Source organism: Aptenodytes forsteri, unplaced genomic scaffold (genome assembly GCF_000699145.1).
Source record: "Aptenodytes forsteri isolate BGI_AS27 unplaced genomic scaffold, ASM69914v1 Scaffold250, whole genome shotgun sequence".
Classification (NCBI taxonomy): Eukaryota; Metazoa; Chordata; class Aves; order Sphenisciformes; family Spheniscidae; genus Aptenodytes; species Aptenodytes forsteri.
The window spans coordinates 382,200-402,406 of record NW_008794008.1 but is presented as its reverse complement, the minus strand read 5'-3'; the positions used below and the strand labels follow the sequence as shown (position 1 = coordinate 402,406).

At 40.1% G+C, this 20,207-nt stretch overlaps 1 protein-coding gene across 1 annotated transcript in view; it reads right to left on the bottom strand.

Annotated features, from left to right (window-relative positions):
- The window catches only part of LOC103907664 (collagen alpha-1(XV) chain), a 165,339-nt gene that overhangs the window by 59,035 nt on the left and 86,097 nt on the right, over positions 1–20,207 (bottom strand). The window contains exons 12-17 of the mRNA XM_019474796.1: positions 18,598–18,660; positions 15,738–15,863; positions 10,572–10,634; positions 7,960–7,995; positions 7,300–7,443; positions 2,135–2,203 (exon numbers count right to left, since the gene is read on the bottom strand). Coding sequence (XP_019330341.1) covers positions 2,135–2,203; positions 7,300–7,443; positions 7,960–7,995; positions 10,572–10,634; positions 15,738–15,863; positions 18,598–18,660 — 501 coding nt within the window. The remainder of the gene's footprint in view (positions 1–2,134; positions 2,204–7,299; positions 7,444–7,959; positions 7,996–10,571; positions 10,635–15,737; positions 15,864–18,597; positions 18,661–20,207) is intronic.

Sequence of the window (20,207 nt, the reverse complement as noted above, 5' to 3'; positions counted from 1 at the left end):
AAATAAATGTAATTTATTTCCTAGCAGCTGCTTTGAGTTACAGCGCTCTTAGAAGCAGATACTCTATTTTCACTCAAACACAATCAGGAACCTCTGGAGTTGTTATAGGGTGTAAGTGGCTCATAATGCTTTCATGCAGTACCAGTAAGTATGTATAATCATTTTCATGATTACAGGAAAGTTCTTATGTGCCTTGTTTACTGACTCAAACTTTGTGGAGTGACTAAGCAGTAACAAGAAAACAGAATTCCAGGATTTTGTTCAGCTGCAATAAGACATTTTTTCAGTATTTATAGCTGAGTGACTTGGAAACAATGCCTGTTATAAAACCAAAACTGAGAGTAAGGCTGTTGTTTAGGCAGGTCAGACTCGGCAATTTTGGAAGTAGTTTTGGACATCTCATTTTGGATGCTAGCTTGTTTCAGCTAATGAATTCTATTCTTATTTTTGTAACTGTATTTTTTGTGCCACTTTTTTAGTATCTAGGAAAAGATATAAGAGGAAGCAAAGGTCTCTAAGATACTAAACTGAGTCAGCTATAACTTCAGTGAGTCACAATTACTAGTACTTTAAACCAGCACAGTAAATTGCTTCTCAAACTCACTCCTACCTCCAGTGTTCAGTTCATTTCTGATGATTCATGGAATCATAGAAACAGGATTGTACAGGGCCTCTGGAGGCCATCTAATCCAGTCACCCCCTTGAAGTACAACCGTCACCAGCTCTAGATCAGGTCAGTCATGGCTCTGTCCAGCAAAGTCTTGAAAACTTCCAAGAACAGAGCTTCTACAACCTCCTTGGGCAAATTGCCCCAGTTCTGCACCAACCTCCTAGTGAACAGGTTTCTCCTAAGGTTTGGCCTGAACATCTCAAGCTGCAAATTGTGACCACATTGTGATGGTCCCTTGTTGCACCATCTGGAACTACGAGGAACAGTTTGGCTTCATCATATTTGCAATTGCCCCTCAAAGACTTGTAACCAGCTATTAGATCATGCCTTTGTCTCCTTTTTGCCAGACTAAACCATTTGAGCTCCTTCAGCCTCTCCTCACTGGTCACATACTCAAGGCCCCATGCCATCTGTACAGCTCTCTGCTGGACTGTCTCTGTCTTCTCCACATCCTTCTTGAAGTGGGGTACAAAAAAACCAGATTCAGTATTTCAATGCAGCCTCACTAGCCCTGAGTAAAGGACTATAATAATAACAACTCTGTATCTGTTGACAATGCTCTTTCTGATGTATTCCAGTACAGGGTTTGCCTTATTTGCAGTGATAGTGCGCTGTTGCCTAGTATTCAATCTGGCATCTACCATAATCTAAGGTCATCATCATCAGCACTTTCTCCAAACTTGGGCAAAAAGACTCATTCTTTCAAAGCTATGCTTTGAAAGTTTCAACGTTTCTTTTGGAGTGAGCACAGGGGCAAGACTTCTGAAGACCAAACTAGAACAATGCAGGCAGCTCTGGGAGGAGGAATGCTGGATAATTGCCTGCTTTGGGGAAGGTACCATAGGCTGCAGTTTTGATGTTATTGCTAAGAATAAAGATAAATCCAAATGATCTGGTAAATACTGATGCATTGTATTCCCATATTCCCTACTCGGTGTTTTAAAGCGGCCCACACTAGCAAAAATCTCCTGAGACATGATGATGGATGAAAAAACATCCCTTCTTCTGGGACATTGCTTCCACATTACTGGGAAAATTTTTTTAGTTTAAGTGGTATTTCAGATTATGCACATTTGTCAAACTACAACATTTCAGTTTCATTAGTGTATGTAATTCATCTTCATATGCAAGAAGGGCATCTATTAGGGTAAGACAAGAAAGAGAGAGCTAGATGATGCAAAAAACCCTATTTCATCCTTTAATCTCTCAAAAATATATGAGAGCAGAATCTAAAAATCATCAGCTAACCAGGTATCAGAGAAATACCATTCAGATTCTTTGGAGGACACAGTTATTGTAATGTCATTCTAGAGCAACTGAATCCAGTGCAGTCCAGTGACTCCAAATCTATAGCTGACTGGGGCTATGCGTTTCCAAAAAGCAGAGAGGAGGACACTTGTTTTTGGAAAAAAAAACCCAAACCAACAACAAACAACACTCCCCTCCCCTGAAACATCCACTTACCTTTGGCCCTCTTGATCCTGGAATTCTGGATTCACTTAACAGGCCAATGCTACCTGACCCTTCCATGTCCTAATGGAAGAAAAAAAAAATGCTACAGAATTTAAGAATTTATCTTTTCTTTTTTTTTTCATTTTTTTTAACTGCTCTGTTTTCTGGAGTCCTGTAAAAACCAGGAAAGATACTGAACAGAAATATTTTTATCTTTTCTCATTAACCTTTTTTTGACCAATGCACAATGCTCTGGAGATGAGCTCCACTCAAATGTGCTAAGGGCATGTTGATCTTCCTTACAGAAGCTCTGGTCTTTACAGTCTTGCCAATTTGACACCATTTCTTCAGCATTTCAGGCTGGACAGCGTAAGGCAGAAGTGAGACAGCATCACAGTTTTAAGTATGTGCTATGTTTAAGCATGCTGCAGCAGTATTTTTCTGTTTAGCATTTACCTGCCACCTGGCTACTGAAATATTGTAATGACTAGTAAGGGTTACATAACTGATTTAAGGCAGGGAGAACTTGCAGGCAGTTTGTTAAGAGCAGCAATCATTATTAAAAAATAAAGGTCTTTCCTAATTCTTACCGTTGAATGTTGAACTCCTGACTAAAATACAGCTTACTGAAATGAAATTGAGCAGAAAAAAAATGTTCTATCACAAAACTGTAGAATTAATTATGTTGGGGAGGATCTCAGAGGCTACCTAGTCCAACCTCCTGATGAAAGCAGCATCAACACTGAATTCAAATCAGGTTGCTCAGGGCTTTGTCCCCTCAGGTCTTGGAACCCCCCAGAGATGGAGGTTCTGCAGCGTCTCCAAGTACCTGTTCCAACGTTTGTCTGTCATCAAGGTGAAAAATATTTCACTTATACCAAGTCTGAACCTCCCCTGTTTCAATTTATGATTGTTGTTGCTCATCACTCTTTGCACCACTGTAAAGATCCTGGCCATGTGTCTTCTCAACAACCTCCTTTTAGGTATCAGAAGGCTGCTAAAACGCTTAAGCCTTCTCCAGACTAAGCAAGCTCAGTTCCCCGAGTCTTTCCTCATAGACCATGTGCTTCAGTCCACTGATCATTGTTGTGGCCCTCTGCTGACTTCAGAAAGATCTCTGTGAAGTGGAAGACCTTGAAAGAAGCATCCATATTTCCTGTGGAGATTTTCTAGGGGTTTTAAAGGAGACTATAGAGAAAGCAGCAACCTCCCTCCAGCTCTCATCATTCTGCGACATTCCAAATCCATGGCAGAACCAGGAGCTGCCAGTTCCAAAGCAGCCAAAGAAATAAAATTGCAGGCCGCCATAATTATCTGTTTCACCCCCAGCACCATCCCAGCCACATGTTCCTATCCCGTGCCTCATGCCTAGAACGTGTCAGACTGTGCTTCAAACCATCTGGACGAACCATGCCAGCAGGAAACTGTTCACTTGCTTTTAGCTGCAGTTTTAAATGCAGCTGTGCTGGCTTAATTGTTTCCTTTTTCTGAAAAGGAAAAATCTTGATCTTTCTTCACTCCACTTCCCTGCTCACAGTCATACAACCTTCATTTTCAACATCAGTGCCACCTGTTTAATTCTCTCACTCGCCTGTGAGCCACTTTAAATCACCAAAATGGCAGAAAATACATTATTTTTTTGGGGCGGGATGGTTCTCTAAAATTTTAGTAAATTAAATTGGCTTGTGGAAGGATTGATGGACACTGGATGTTAGTGCATGTGAAGGGCAGGCATGTGCCAGGAATGGCTGCAGATGGGAGGAGGAGCAGGAGCAAAACAGAATCTCCACCTCATAGTGACAAAGAGCCCTTGTATCAGTGTCGTGGTTTAACCTCAGTCAGCAACTGAGCACCACGCAGCCGCTCGCTCACTCCCCCCACAGTGGGATGGGGGAGAGAATCGGAAGGGTAAAAGTGAGAAAACTCATGGGTTGAGATAAAGACAGCTTAATAGCTAAAGCAAAAAGCCGTGCACGCAAGCAAAGCAAAACAAGGAATTTATTCACTCCTTCCCATGGGCAGGCAGGTGTTCAGCCATCTCCAGGAAAGCAGGGCTCCATCACACGTAACGGTTACTTGGGAAGACAAACGCCATCACTCCAAACGTCCCCCCCTTCCTTCTTCTTCCCCCAGCTTTATATACTGAGCATGACGTCACATGGTATGGAATATCCCCTTGGCCAGCTGGGGTCAGCTGTCCTGGCTGTGCCCCCTCCCAGCTTCTTGTGCACCTCCAGCCTTCTCAGTCGGTAGAGCATGGGAAGCTGAAAAGTCCTTGACTAGCGTAAGCACTGCTTAGCAACAACTAAAACATCAGTGTGTTATCAGCATTATTCTCACCCTAAATCCAAAACACAGCACTGTACCAGCTACTAGGAAGGAAATTAACTCTATCCCTGCCGAAACCAGGACAATCAGCTTATCATGTTTACAGGACCCATACTCCTTGCCTACTTAGCTTTCTGCTAGTTAGTGAATTGAAATGGCTCAGATTACCATAGGTCTGACGCACTCTGGAGATGGTGTAAGGGAAAGGGTGGAAGACCAATTCTTAAAGCTTAAGCTGCTATGGAATGACAGCCTAATGCCGAAGTTATGGAAAACATCAACTGATCTGACTCCAGTGAAAAAGAGAAATCTTGTTCTTTTGCCCTTTTCCGCCAACTCCACAAGACCAAGAACAAGAGAAGCAGAAGGAGTGCACAGCTGGAATCAGGTCCTTCCTTTTGGGGACCAAGGTGGGAGACATCGAGTCATCAGGTTGGCTCAAGTCCTTTCATGCAACTTCACCTGAGACTGAATGTTATTCAGAGTTTCATTTTGCTCCTCCATCAGCTATCAGTGTATCAAATATCAACAGAAAATCTGCAGATATTCTGTTTGGCCTGTTTAACCAAACACTTGCTACTTAGGGTAAACCACAAGCTGTGTTTCTGGGTCCTTCTTTCCCTTGCCTCCATTGTGTGGAGGCAATATTTTTCCCTTTAAGAGAGTGCTTGATGCCTGCTTTATATAACACACCATCGCTTTCGACATCTGCATGTTTTTAATGGGTTTAGCAGGTACCTTCTGCAGCTCAAACTGTTCTTTTGGCAAGCATAAGTGCCAGCAAACCCCATGCCATTTGGTTTTTGCACATAGCTGATCACAGATGCTAACAAGTGCTAACAGGAATGTTTTGCAGAAACAGCCTTACAGCAATAAACAGACTGCCATCCAAAAGGTAGTGTTGCCCTAACGAACTGGCATACCATGGTGCTGCCTTAACAGATGGCAGGGGTGGGCATCCAAAAGATCAGCTAGAACTAGCAAGCCTGTTAACAGCAGTATTCCTCTCAGGGACATGACAATCATGCCAATTCTGTTTGGACTAGATGGAGTTCAAGATGAAGCCAGTCAAGATATTGTTGCTGCAGTTAGAGCTGGGATGCTTCTGTGTTTGTGTCCATAAAAGTGGGAACTTCCAGTTTTCACTCCTTCCTACTCATCTACTGACTTTGCTCCTCTGAGACTTAGGTATCAGAAGTGGCAGAGTTTGGTCCTAAGTACCTACCTGCAGGGGAATTCTTTGGTGGCATAATAAGGCAAAGTTGGCTTCTACTCAAGTATTGTGAATGGGGAAGAGTGGAGAATCTCTTAACACTGGATCCTCAAGGGTCACAGATGACTGTAAGTCAGAGAAGCCATCATCCTGGGCTAAAACTCAGAGCAGGCCTAGGATGAAGATGTGGCTTACCAGTAGTCCTTATCTCATTCTGAGACAACTACATATTTATTCAGGGGAGACTCTGTACCAGCCTTTATAGTGTGCCTAAGTTAATGCAATGGAGTGTTTGTACGCTTAGACTTTATGCTGTTCATTGCTAACAATTGCAGTGCTGGCAATTAAGAACTTGTGAACTGCTGGAGAGATTTTTTTGTCCATTGAAATCCACGGACGTCAGTGAGATTATTAACCAGTAGTGTATATACCACAATATTATTCAGTCAGACATCAGAAATCAGAATATCTCTCTAAACAAGCATTAGTGGTCACCTCTGTACCTGAAGTACCCGAAGTGTCTCTAGAGTAAAGAAAAGGGAAATACAGTAGTGAAGATACTAGGAGAAATGTGTGAGTAAACATATCTTTTAAACACCACCACTTTACTGCAGCAGTTCTACAGATGGCCAGTAGTTTTGGTCAAACCTTCCTTACTTCTCTGATGAAACTGCCCTCAGTTTCTATACAAACTTGTATTATATCCCATGACATAGAAAATGAAAACTCTGGAAAGACTTTCCTGAGCCAAACAGCTAAATTAGAAATGAAAAATGCATGGAAAAGGAAAAAAAGGGAAGACTCGTGAATATTGATGTAGGCAATTTGTCAACCTCTCTTCACAAAGGTGTTAATGCAGCAGCTCTAGTTCTTGAACCTGAGTGTGTTCCCTTTGCCTTTCTGTACTGCAAAGCCACTTTCTGCTCCAAAAAGATCATCTAAATGAGCAGTTCTCAAATGACATGTAAAACTCAGCTTGAGCTGGCCTGATCTCGTATTTTAAAGTGATGAAGGTATTATTTTCAGAAGTAGCAAGAATAGCATCTGCAATTTTTTTTTTTTTATAGAACATTCTTCTTCTAAGTAGAACAGATCATAAGGTCAGAAATGTCCAACATCTGTCTCTGTATTTACACGTTACATAAGTGACATGCCTAAACTAAACTTGTGGCCTCAAGAATGACAGCATAGGAAAAGTCATTGCTTAAGGGGGACCTGCAGTTCGATTTTAATGAATGCTGTCAGGTCTCTATGTATATTTAGATCATTGCTCTAAATTATTTACATGAAAAAAAGAGTGCTAAAGAAGTTTTCCCTTGTAATATAGTATTTGAGTATTTTATATTAGCAATGATATAAGCACCAAAAATAACATCTGAACACTGTTACTACTGAATAGTTTCATGAAAATTGCCCAAAGAAATCCATTACTTCCATGGTCTAAGCATGGTCAGTTATATGGTCAAATGTAAAAGGAATTGTAGGCTACTCCTAGGCAAATTTCAGTCGAGAGCAAATGACTCTATCTGTCATCAATTCAGGCTAAAATAGCTGTGAAATATACAGGTGATTACACTGTCCCTCCTCTGAAGAAAGTAGATCCATAGCTACAACAAACCCCATAATAGCAAAATACCTCAAATCCCAAACTGTAGCTTTGTCCTGGGGGTCCAGGGGGCCCAGGGGGCCCAGGAGGTCCTGGCGGTCCGGGTTTCCCAGGAGGCCCAACAGCACCAGCTTCTCCTTTGGGACCTATTGATCCAGTGACTCCAGTATCGCCCTAAAATAAAAGGTCAGTCTATTGGTATAGTGAACATGCATAAGTAGATGCAAGTAAGTAGAATCATAGAATGGTTTGGGTTGGAAGGGACCTTAAAGATCATCTAGTTCCAACCCCCCTGCCATGGGCAGGGACACCTTCCACTAGATCAGGTTGCTCAAAGCCCCATCCAGCCTGGCCTTGAACATTTCCAGGGAGGGGGCAACCCCCTGATCATTTTCATGGCCCTCTCCAGACCTGCTCAAGCAGGTCCATGTCTTTCTTATGCTGGGAGCCCCAGCGCTGAACACAGTACTCCAGGTGGGGTCTCATGAGAGCCGAGTAGAGCGAAGAATCACCTACCTCGACCTGCTGGCCACGCTTCTTAAAGAAGTACTTTGGCCAACTGAGAAGCCAAGTTTGCCGACTTCATTAGGTTTCACAATAACAATCTCTTGGATTTCTCAGCCCTTTTCTGTAACATGCTGTATTAGAGTGATACTATTATCCTATAAAGACACTGTCTTTTTTTTTTACCTTTGGACCAATGGAACCAGGAAGACCTTGATCACCCTGTAAAAGAAAACAAATCCTAAATACTTATAGTAAGAGCATTAGACAGGCAACAAAAACACATTTATGATATTTTTGCTTAATTAAAATACCCACAGATTTCTGTGTTGTTTAATTTGATGTCATAATGTCCTTTACATGAAACATTAGACCTCTTAGTTAAAAAGAAAAAAAATCTGTAATTCAGGAGTTATAATAACAAATGAATAGCTCCGGTCTGGTATGCAGACAGGATGCAATCTTGTATTTGAATTATTGCTGCAGATTTTGAAGGTCTGGAGCACACAGAATTAAGCATTGCAGGTCACATCCTCATGCTGCTGAACTTAAATGCCAAAACTTGCATGGGATATAACAGAAGTGGAAACTGATCCCACACAGGTTGTCTAGGGCACTGTTCCAAACAAGGGATATGATGACTAGTGTGATTTTAAGGCTCTTCTGCAGCAATCAAGCTATTTGATTTGCCTTTATACACTTAGATACTGTTTTTTCCACTTCTAGGTCATGGAATAGACAGAAAGTCACAGCATGCAAACACTTCTTTTCCAAATTGCACTGAATCTAAAGGAATTAATTGTTAAATTGGCAAGCTTCTGTCCTTACTCATTCAACAGAAATATTGCTTGAGTAAGGTCTGAAAAAAATGAGTAAGCACCAGGAGTAAAATGATAACAACGTTTTCTTCCAAAAGTAATGGCAAAAAACCACATCAAATTTCACTTCAAGGAACAAATTGACTTTACTTTCAGTGCATCCTGCAGTTTCTCCCTGTAATTTTCTCTGGATTAATCGGGAATAATGATTAAAAATAGATATTGCAATATAAATTAAAAAAAGGTTTTCAGAAAAAGTGAATAGTAGAAATGGAAAAATCCTATTATCCTAAGGTGCTGGGGATTGTATTGAGCAGGTGCAAGTATGTAGTGCTTCATTTCTAATTAAACTTTTATCAAATATACACAATGCAGAAAACAGGCTCAGTGAGGCAAAACATTTGAGGTTTTGTCCTTTTTTTTGAGGATTATGCCCTTTTTGAAAATTTTTTTTTTCTTCCAATTACATCCCTTTCCACATCAGTGTCTTCCTATATTATGTGATTCAGGTTCAGTTTACTTCACCTAGACTTCTTTCTATTCTTAGACTGCCTTACGTAAAACACGTACCACTGATTACAATGGACGTAAGTTTTGGATGCCTGCTTTGTAACATACATACTGCATTCTCTGGATAGCTGCTAGTTCCCACGTGTGCTGCAGTTTTACCAACCTCAGGATTTTTGAAATCACAACTCAGATCCTTCAGTCTCTAGAGGAGATTTAAAAAAAACCCTTGTGATTTAAAAAAATAAAAAAAAAAATCAACATTCTGGCCATTTAGGACTTGCCTTTTCATTTGCCTTACAGTACGTGAACTTTCACTGTACATTTGGGAATCTACTTTCAAATTCTTGTGCATAAAGTGTGGTGTAGAAGCTCACTAGAGGATGAAATTTTCCTGTAGTCTTTGTCTCTGTCTTCTCCACATCCTTCTTGAAGTGGGGTGCAAAAAAATGGATTCAGTATTTCAAATGCAGACTCACTGGCCTTCATTAAAGGGTTATAATTGTATCTTTGTATCTGTTGGCTATGCCTTTGTCTCCTTTTTGCCAGATTAAATGGTTCGAGCTCCTTCAGCCTCTCCTCATTGGTCACGTACTCAAGGCCCCTGGCCATCTCCATAGCTCTCTGCTGCACCGTCTGTCTTCTCCACATCCTTCTTGAAGTGGTGTGCAAAAAACCCGGATGCAGTAATTTGGGGAAACTTAAAAAGAGTGGCAATTTTGCAATATGTAGTTTTTGGCTCTATGGCAACACAAGAAAATCTATCTGCAGGATGCTATGATCCCTTGCTTTCATTTACATGTTCCCCACTCCTCCCTTTTTGCTGGCCATAGTGCTCATCTGATCATGCATGAAGCCAACCAGTGCAGCAAGTCAACAGAAAACTAAGTAACCCTTTGCTGCCAGGTTAGGATGCTGAAATGTCTCATCAAGGGGTGAGTGAAGGCTGGAACAGCCACAAATCTGGGGGTGGGATACCATAGCTGGGGGCAGCAGCAGTGCAGTAGTTAGCAGTTAAGACAAATAATGGGCTGCTGCAGAAGTGTACAAAACTTGATGTGCCAGTGGTCCACAAAAGCCAAACTTAAGTAATTCCAGTTGCCCTGGTATACACACACACCACAGAGTGCACTTTCTGCAGGGAATATGCCGTCAGTCTGTGTCAGTCTGGACTAGCTGGAGTTCTTTCTTTCCCCCTACAGACTCACCTGCATGAGTCCAGTCATGACTGGCTTTTTACTGGCGAATCACAACAGAGTAGCTCATACTGCATTTTGAATACTGTGTGCTGCAGAAAATGAGACTGGAATAGGGAATTCTGGATTTCTGAATATGCCTTTGGAGATGTGTTCTAATAAGCCATTAGCAGTTGGATTCAATTAAAAAAATATTGAAGCCAGCCAATACTGTGTTGCAGGGACAATTGACAATCATTTTCCACTGAAGTAGGAGCAAGACAGATGTTTAACTTACCTTTTCTCCCTTCTGTCCTGGTGGGCCAACCACTCCATCAAGACCAGGAGGACCTTGAGGACCCTGTAGATGATAATAAAATCTAAAGCAGGTGCCACTTGAGAGCCCTCTTCCTAGCACATGCATGTAAATATTTTGGACCAACTGATGATACAGCATTATGAAAGACTAATGTGTAGCACCAGGTAGCACCTAACACCATTAAGTTCTAACATTTGTATTTCTTGTCTTCTGAGAGTTTGCCTTTGTATCAAAACAGTATTTAAATATATTTTAATAGAAAACTATATCAATCACAAAATAATAAAAAAAATATAAACCAACATAATGTAAATATAATGTTAGCATGCAAAATAATGGTGCTATCCAAGCAGGTTTTGACAAAACTACTACAGATGAGATGGGGTTGAAATCCACATGCACTTCAGCCATCCACACTTTTGGCAACATCAGTGCCAGACGAGAGCTAGCTGAGAAAATGTTGGTATTGACTAAGTCAGAAAGTGTCCCAGGTTTTCTGTGTGATGCCTCACTTTAATTTTGCCCTGAAAAATGTATATTTAGTTCTCCACGCAATTTCCTGTGTTGTATCCATGACTTAGCATACGTTTGAGTGAGCAGCCAGGCTGGGAAAAACTGGCTTTGTAGGGTCAACCAGTCAATCAGTACAGGTATTGAAGTCCAACCCACAGTAACTATACATGCAAGAAAGGGAACAGTTACACGCATATTTGCATGCCCTATGTTTTTAAAATTGGGCTCTGAAAGCCTTTGATTAAATTTACAGGTGTGCATTCTGGCCTCTGAGAATCTGTTATCCATTTATGTATTCATCTATTTTGGGGAAGGATATAAATGGTTGCAGAAGGAGATGGAAAACATTCTTTTTCTCTGGTGTTTTCAGAATGGTCACAAAGGCCTCATTTTCCCTGCTCTCCTTACTTCGCCCCCCCCTGTTTTTGCCTTTCGGAGGCACTGTATGTGATAGAGTAACTAACTGATTCTTTTTAATATTAAAAAGATCAGAAATATTTTCAGTATGTTTCAAACATTTTCATATTGTATTTTGCCATCATTACATAGACAGAGGCGGATTAGAAAAGAGGTTGGGCTAATAGTAATAACTGTTATAAATTTTAGTGACTATTTCCCCTATACTGCTTAGTAATTTTAAGTTTCATTGCTCTAAAACTGCTCATTTCCTTTACAGCTTTTGAATAGTCTCTCTTATGTAGCTAGCACGCAACACTTAGAGATTTGTTATTCACTTCAGGGTGTATTCATTCATTTGTGAGCTACTTTAAAAAAAAATAACCATAGAAAATATCCTTATACAATGCCATGAGGCAATTTAACTTCATGTAGCATTTAGAAAATATGTATTTAATCAGATCAATAACACATCAGTATCAGATGCAATGTGGAGCAGTTAGTGAAGCGGTATTTCCTGTTACAAAAGGCAGCCTTTACCCAAACATTTCCAAGACATGTTTCTCATGAGAAGAGATGTTACATCACAAAGTTCTTGATATAGCAAGGACTTAGGCCTGCACACAACTTCAAGTAATTGACTGGTCTTCTGAAATCAGGATTCGCAACGGAAGACCTTTAATTACACAACTATTTCAATGTGTTACTGAATGAGGATTCCCATCCAAAAATTTCTGCTGTGAATAGATCTCACTTCATTTATCCAGAGTGTGCAAATGTGTGCAAATATTTGGAGGGCAGGGCTACAGTTTCTTACGTCATCTGAAAGTGTGGGAGTGCATGGGTCTGTAGTTTTAATAGCTGGAGTTTTCCTTCAGCAGCCTGCAGACTTGTCATGGTCTGATTCTTCTGAAAATGCACTTTAGTAGTCTGGTTAACATTTAACTTCTAGTTTTTTAATTGATATGTTTCCCAGGAATTGGGAAACATTGTTGAAAGTGGACAACAATGATTTCTGTTGCATCAGAAAAATGACTGGCTACAAGTAGTTAATATTGTAGCCTGTGAAATCCTGGATTGTACAAAAGGGAACACATTAAAATATGAATCAATACATAGTTCTCCATTTTCTTTGAATTATTGTTACATTATTAATTTATGACAAATTTTAACAAAATGTCCTAGATCATTCTAGTTACTTTATCTTCTACAGATATAGAAACACCCACAGTCATGAAGTTGAAAGTACATTTTGAATAGAAAAGATGCTATTATAGAGGACCTTTTAATCTAACACTGTACTTTGTCAAATGCAGCAAATAAAGCATTAGGGTAACTGTATTTTATAAGACTCGCCAATGGATTTTCTTAAAACTGCAGTCATAATCATCAATATTATTTGATCTGTCTTGGATTCAGAAAAAAAAAAAAGTACTGTTGGGAGCGTAACAGTTAGATGAAATGTGTCCAGCATTTCAGGCTTTTTTATTTTAGAGTGCCATCCTGATTACAATCAGTAGATGCAGAGAATAATGGCTGCAGCAAGGCCAGTATGATTTGTTGTATTAGAGATAGGGAAACTGAGGCCAAAAGCATGTATTTATTTTAAGAGAATCACACTTCTGCATCTATTCGGCTAGTTCATAAAAACCTATCCCAATCCATCCTACTCCTCATGATGAGCTCCTCATCTCCCGCCAGGGAGGGAAGGTTTGGCATATTGTAAAAGAGTTTGAAAAAGACTGGCTGGGCCGTGGAAATTTTCCCCCTTTGCAATCAGTGCAGAAAACATCCAGGAAGGACTGATAGGCCATGTGTACGGCAGAGCATGGGGAAGGCATGCTAGGAGTGCAGTCACTGTGCAGGACACTGGAGAGCTGCTGTCAGTCCACCTACAGCTCTTTTTGACTAAACCATGGGCTCTTCGGGCCTTGATTTCTTAATTACAGTAACTAAGAATAGGAAAGAATGAAAAATGGTTTCCTGCTATCATAGCCCTTGGGCTGTTAATGGCAAGTTTCCTAACAACTAGTGGGGCAAAGTGTGGTCTCAATACATCCTTTTGTCCTGCTCCCTATATCCTCTAGACCAGACACTTCTTTCCTTCCTAGTCATTGGGATTTTCTTCCAAGGAAACCATGCTATAGAAGGATGTAGGTGGAAAGGCATTGCAGACAGCTGGGTCCTATCCTTTTATGCTATCAGGATATGACAAGGTCAGCAACCTAAAACACAGAAGCACACCCAGGCCCTACAGCTTAGACATGTTTAATGAGGCAGAAACCACTGGAGCTCCAGGCATGTTTCCTTGCAGGATATGTCAGGAGTGCATTAAATTAGCCTGTGCTGGTTGTCACTGTTGTTGTAGCAGCATGAAGTTCAATGCAGGCCAGCCTTGTTGGTTTTGTGGCTGGCAGGCTCTGAGCTCCATGCTGCTGTGTGAGCACTGTTGACTACTTCCATGCTTACCTGGAGTCTATAAGAACTGGCCTATGCTACTGTAACTGCAGGACAATTTAATAAATTTTTTATATTTATTTTCAAATTTAAGGCAGTGATACATTTCTAAGGATCTGGACTACAACTGTTAATTATGGTGCAACCCAGTTGTCAAAGCTCCTTTGCATACACAGAAGAGGCCTTTTCTGAAACATGTCAGTAAAAAGTCTGGATGAAAAATACTGCTTTTTCAGCCTACTTCTGTGGGACCAGGTTATTTCACCTTAGTGAAACATCTCATTACCAGGCCAGAACCACTAACTGCCTTATCAATCACCTGTAAAATTGTAAAACAAAAGGACATTGCAGTTAAAAGCAATACTCAAAACACAGCCAAAGCACTTGACTGCAGCAAACACTGAAACTGTGTGTAGCTCAGCAAAATAAAAGTCCATGTACAGCTACATCTTCTGCACTCTGTTTATCACAGCTTTACTTAAGTGAGGTTCATAGGGATATGATTTATTCCAAGAGGGAACACTCTGAACTTTGAAGTCCAAAAATTACCCTGATTTCTGACCTGTGTTGAGTGGACACTCCATCTTGCAAGGGCCTAAAGCTTGGATGAACAAACATTTGCGATGCTTAGACTTCCTTGTAGCCTGAGAGTATGAGACCCAGCTCCTGACAGAAAAGGACTAGTTTTCAGGATAGGGCTCTGAGGCACTGGGAGGAGGTACCTCCTTGCAACTCTAAGTGAGATATCATATATACAACTCAGGCTATTCTCAGTGTTTCCCTACAGGGTACATACATCCTCAGCTCTTGGTTTTCATTGGCTTCCCATGCACGTGCTTCTTGGATCCCATTTTAAAGATTTTCAGGTGCTTAATTTCTCTCTGCACAAAGGATGCTGCCTTCCACCTTGGTGGCCAGACACTTAAAATTTACCGTACCCACATTTTTAGATTTTGTATTAACTCTCAATTTCATTATCCTCAAAAAACCCAGCACAACTGAGATGCAGTGAGATCTCATCTTTAACATGTGTCACAAATACATTTCTTTAATATATGCTAATTACACCTTGTCAGATACAGCCATGGTGACCCACTTTGAAGGTAACGTGAACCAGGTATAGAGCAAATCTAGTTCTGAGAACAACTGCTACTGGCAGATGGTTGATAGGGAATAAGGGAACCATATGAGTAAATATAGTTCCAGAGAAGATTCACAGAGCTGATCAATGCTAAAAAAATGGTTTTCTTCACTGAAAAAACACTTTACTGAGGATTTATTAACAAATAGGTAACACTCAAACTTTTAGCAACCTTTATCACAGTAGAACGTATTTCACATGTCCAGGGAAATAAGTGTTTCTACCCAGCTGAAGAAAAAGAAGGAAGAGAGATCCTGAAAAAAGAAAATTCAATTTACGCTAAAAATTCCCTGCAGATTATGTAAGTGATTTAGCAAACTTGATTTTCCTGAAAGCACCACAGGAAAAATAATCCTTAGCCTTATTCAATGTGGGTAAAAGCATCCTTACTTTTTATTTATTCTAGTCCAGATTCACCAGTATCTGCCTGCCAAATGTATGTCCCGCTGTGGAGTAATATGCTTTGGTTAACTAGACATTTATTTTGTTATTTTTTTGTAAAAAATGTGCATAAAATCCAAGCTCTTCAATTAAAAATATTCTGCAATATTATTAAGAATTATACAGTCTGTAAGCCTTAGAACTTAGTGTTGTAGGACAGAAACAACATTAACGTTTGTGCACAAATGGGTACTCACTTCAGGGCCTGGTTCACCAGAAGCTCCATCTTCCCCTGGTGACCCAGGTGGTCCTACACCTGAATCGGGTGCTGGCTTTCCCGGAAGACCAGGCAGTCCTGGAGGGCCTGGTGGCCCAGGAAGACCCTGGATAAATCAGCAGCATTGTTACAAATGGCCCTACCCAGGTTCATTTGTATATACATGGAACAGGAAAAGCTCACACAGATTGTCCAGGTTCATAAAACTGTCAGATTGGGTTACCATTCCCCTTCTGCTTCATTAAGAACTGATTTTAGTTTCATAGATACACTCCTTCCATAGGGTCACACTGACCTCCTCCATCCTTGCTCTCTGAATTGTGCCACCTCATGGCATGCAACAGCAAGCAGGAAGTTAAAAACTAAAAAATTCTGTGTCAGCTCTTTGTAACCCAGCAAAGACCTTACAGATATTCCAATGATCAACCTAATGTTAAGAAACTTAACCAAAATGAAATCAAGGGATCACTGAACAGGGGGAAATGGTTAGGTTTTTTCTCTACTCATTTCAAAGGGTTTCTCCGTGCTATTGCTGGAACACTGAGAATCTGTGCTCATGGTCAAGACCTGACTGTGCTTAGTGCTCTAAAAATGGCCTCTGCTCCAAAGATCTATCCTGTGTGGACATGAGCAGATCTATTTAAATTGAATAAAATGAATGAAATATGTTACTTTAGGAGAAATAGTACGTTTGCAAATATTCTCTCTCGTGCAAGTCCATCCTTGTTACTGATTGCATTAGCAGGCAAACATGGACAGTTTGAAATTTTGGGGCATGGCACTGTAAGGCAAGAACTCTTTAATTCTGACTTAGGATCATCTACAGGATTCTGTTAGGAAGATGGTCATTTTGGATTTTCAGTACAGTCAACAGAGCCTTCTGCAGGGAGCCATTCCAAGCACTCACCTGTCTCATTAAATACACAGGGCATCTAAAGAGGCTAGTCTCCTAAATTAGGTAAGATAACTGACTTTCAGCACGTGGTAATTCCCTCCTGAAGAGCCTTGGGAATAAGGTATTCAGCACTTTGGAGGAAAGAAGAAACAGAAAAGAATTCTTGAGGCAGAAATCAGTCTGAGAGAATGAAAAATGTCGCTAGATGTGTTGCAAAACAGAGGCCTCAGAATGCTGTAGCGTTCTGGAGTTCATAGGAGACAGGCATCCAGGGAGTTCATTCCTCAGAAAGCTGCAGTATTATTGATGAAACAGCTTCTAATCGAAGGGTGGAAATGCTCCATCCCAAACACTGCATAAAAGTTTCTCTCTTACTGCATCTGATGGATCAGCCTTCTCATTTGTCTCTTCATCTTCAGCCACTTGACTTCTCATTTTCCTAACATTTGTCCTTAACTGTAACATACCACCTGATTCGTTACATATCTGACTGGTTCTGTGGATGGAAAACCACATTATTTGCAACTGTAATCCATATTTTATAGATTGCTACTTGGATTTTCAACAGGAACATGATAAAAGTAGATCTGGCTGGCTGTCTAGAGATAATGGGTGAAGAAGTGGCTCAAAACCGAAACAAAACATACAAAATAATTCCATATCTTACAGCAAGTTCTAGTTAATTGATGCTATTTTTCCCCCAAAAGGCACATTGTTCTGTGCAGGATGTATAGGAAAGATAGCCTCACTTCTGAAAAAAAATAGTCCAGCAAAAAAAAGTAGAAAAAAATCCCCACTCCAAATGTTTCCTTTGCCACTCAACAGCTCAGAAGCAGAGCAAGAAAAACAAGCCAGATGTCCCATTTTTAATCCAGAGCCATGCTCATCTGAGTACTGTCTCTCAAAATATGTCAACTCCCTGTGAAGGCAAAGCACAAGACCAATGCACCAATTCAATCCCTAAAGCAAAGCTTGCTTGAGGCTGTTGACACATAATGCTAAGAGTGACAGACTAAGCTAAAATGTTGAACCAGTACTCATCATCCCACTTGTTCTGCTCTGTTCCTGGAGCCTGCTGATCCCAAGCACAGCTGAAAGCTCGTGAATCAGCTGCATTTTACAGCACAGCCTACTGAAATGAACTGAAATTGATACTGACTTTCCTGAATATTATGTCTGCAAAATTAAGTAGTTTAGTAGATTCACAAGCCATATAAGCTCTTTCTGAAGCTGAGATAGACACCTCCGGGAGAAGGATGAGGTGAACATCTAAGGCAGCAACTGCTTTGACTGTCCCAGTCTAACCAATGGCCAAGTGTGCGTTAATAGCCCAAGACTCAGGTTTACCTGGCATGAATATGCCTTCCCAATGACAGAAGTTTGGTCTCCCATGTTACACAGCCCAGAGAACCTCACTCAGGAACATGTGCATCAAAATCTTAACTTTCACTAAGCCGAAGCATCTCTCTCTGCTAGCCAGCCTTGATGTGACAGTGTTACAATTCTTCACAAAGGCAAGAATACAGGGAAGTTCAAATGACCATCAAAACGGATCAACAGTGGAAGTTGCAGTGTAAAGTATTTCATACACACATACTTATTTTTTAGAGCAGGTACTCCAAATTAAAAATCCTGAAGAATAGTATCATTCCCATCTCTCTCCTCTTTACTGTCTTCTCAGAATCAGATTAAAAGCATTTTCTCATTTTAAAAAGTCCTCTTGCCATTATTTCTTTGTTGTCCTTTTTCTTTCTCACACTTCTTCCCCAGTCACATACACTTAGGTCTTTTCAGATCTTGAAATGAAACCCTACAAGGCATTTCTGGATGCTGTGAATTAAGCATGTACAAAATTTGCAATGTGAAATGGACCTTCTACAATCTGGATGAGTAAAGTAAAGCTCTTTATTATGCTAATGAGAAATAAAAATCAATATATACTTACTCTTAAAATCTCAGTCTCTCCATCAATGTCTCCAGAACCCGATTCTTCAGATTCCAGTCTAATCTGAAATTAGGACAATTCCGTTTCAAAATATTGCTTCTAAAGATGACAAATGAAAATATCACTTGCCAATTACTGCAAATACAGTTATAGTCAATATCCTCGCAGCAGACTGTCACTGGTGAAATAAATGATGATACAACAAAAATATTTCAGTCATGTTTCTAGTGTTTTATACCATTTAATTTGTAGACACTCAGCTCTATGTTCACCTGCACATGCTCTATGAGTACAGGGATAACAATCCTGCAGGCGACACATGCTATGTGACTGTTTAAGTGAACTGAAGATGAAGCAATATCTCAGAAAAATTTTAACTTTGGAAGATACCTGTCAACATTAAGAATATCCTAAAATGCATCCCTAACATCTATCCACTGTTTCCTAGAATGTGCCTCTTCTTTCAAAAGCCAAATTCTGAGATTCCTACAACTGAAATCCAAAGAGGCATTTTATGAAGGAAAATTAATATACTAAAGCATTCTGTAAAATATTTAGTTAGAAAAACAGTTTGGTTTTAGTATTGCAATCTAGTTGTACTCATCTATAAGACAATTTCATAGACTTAAGCTTCTTCAGCTTCAAATCATCTTCCTATATTATGGAACCTATAGTGCAAACTACAGCCAGCTTATATACTATCACAGAATTTTTTAAAACTTCTAAAGAAAAGAGTATTTTGCATGGAAAATTTGCCATGATTTGTCTGCATAATTTATATAGCAAAGTGAAATGAAGTCCAGTTATCCATTTTTTTAAATTATAGAACTTGCTATGAAAGTTTTATAAAAATCAAAATTTTAAAAATTAAAAGGAATAAACTAAGGTGTGCAACAAACAAACTTGGCAGTTGAAATATGACTTTTCTACATGTGTGAGTTCCACCACATTTAAAATGAAATAATGTCAACTCATATAGAAGTAAATTAACTACAGATTCCCATTGCAAGTCCTTGATGCGTTTCAGAGGTGTGTATGCTTTGTAAACTACAGCCCAAAGTACACAGAGAACTAGTACTTGAATCAGTTATAATAGTACCAAAGCTAATGTTTCAAAAGCCCAGGAATCAGGGATGCATTCCCTGGCTGCACTGAGTCTTCTTTCACTTCACGCCAGAACAAAAGGCCCTGAAACTTGCTAACTCAGACAACATGAAAGTAAAGGCAGTGCAGAACCTGGTGTTCACTGCTACATTTAGGGAAGTGGCCTTCGGGTGAGAAAAGCTGTTGGACTGGAGCACCTTGTCCTAGTGACCTGGAGCTGCCCTGCTGGTCTCTTGAAGTCAGTATCAGTGGAGGCTAAATAGTGCAGCCCCTCATAACACTGTTACTCTATTTTTATGCTACAGAAACAGATTAGTATAATTTAGCAGACCTGGGATCAGGGGAGCATATAATCCATTTTGGTCACTGGAATATGTTGCAAACTATCTTGGTAAATACTCACAATACTCAGTGTGACAGATAATTTTGTTTAAAAGTCCACCACAGGACTTCCACTGGTGTCAGTGGTGGGCTGTGTCTATGTGTAAAATCAGCTCCCACACCAT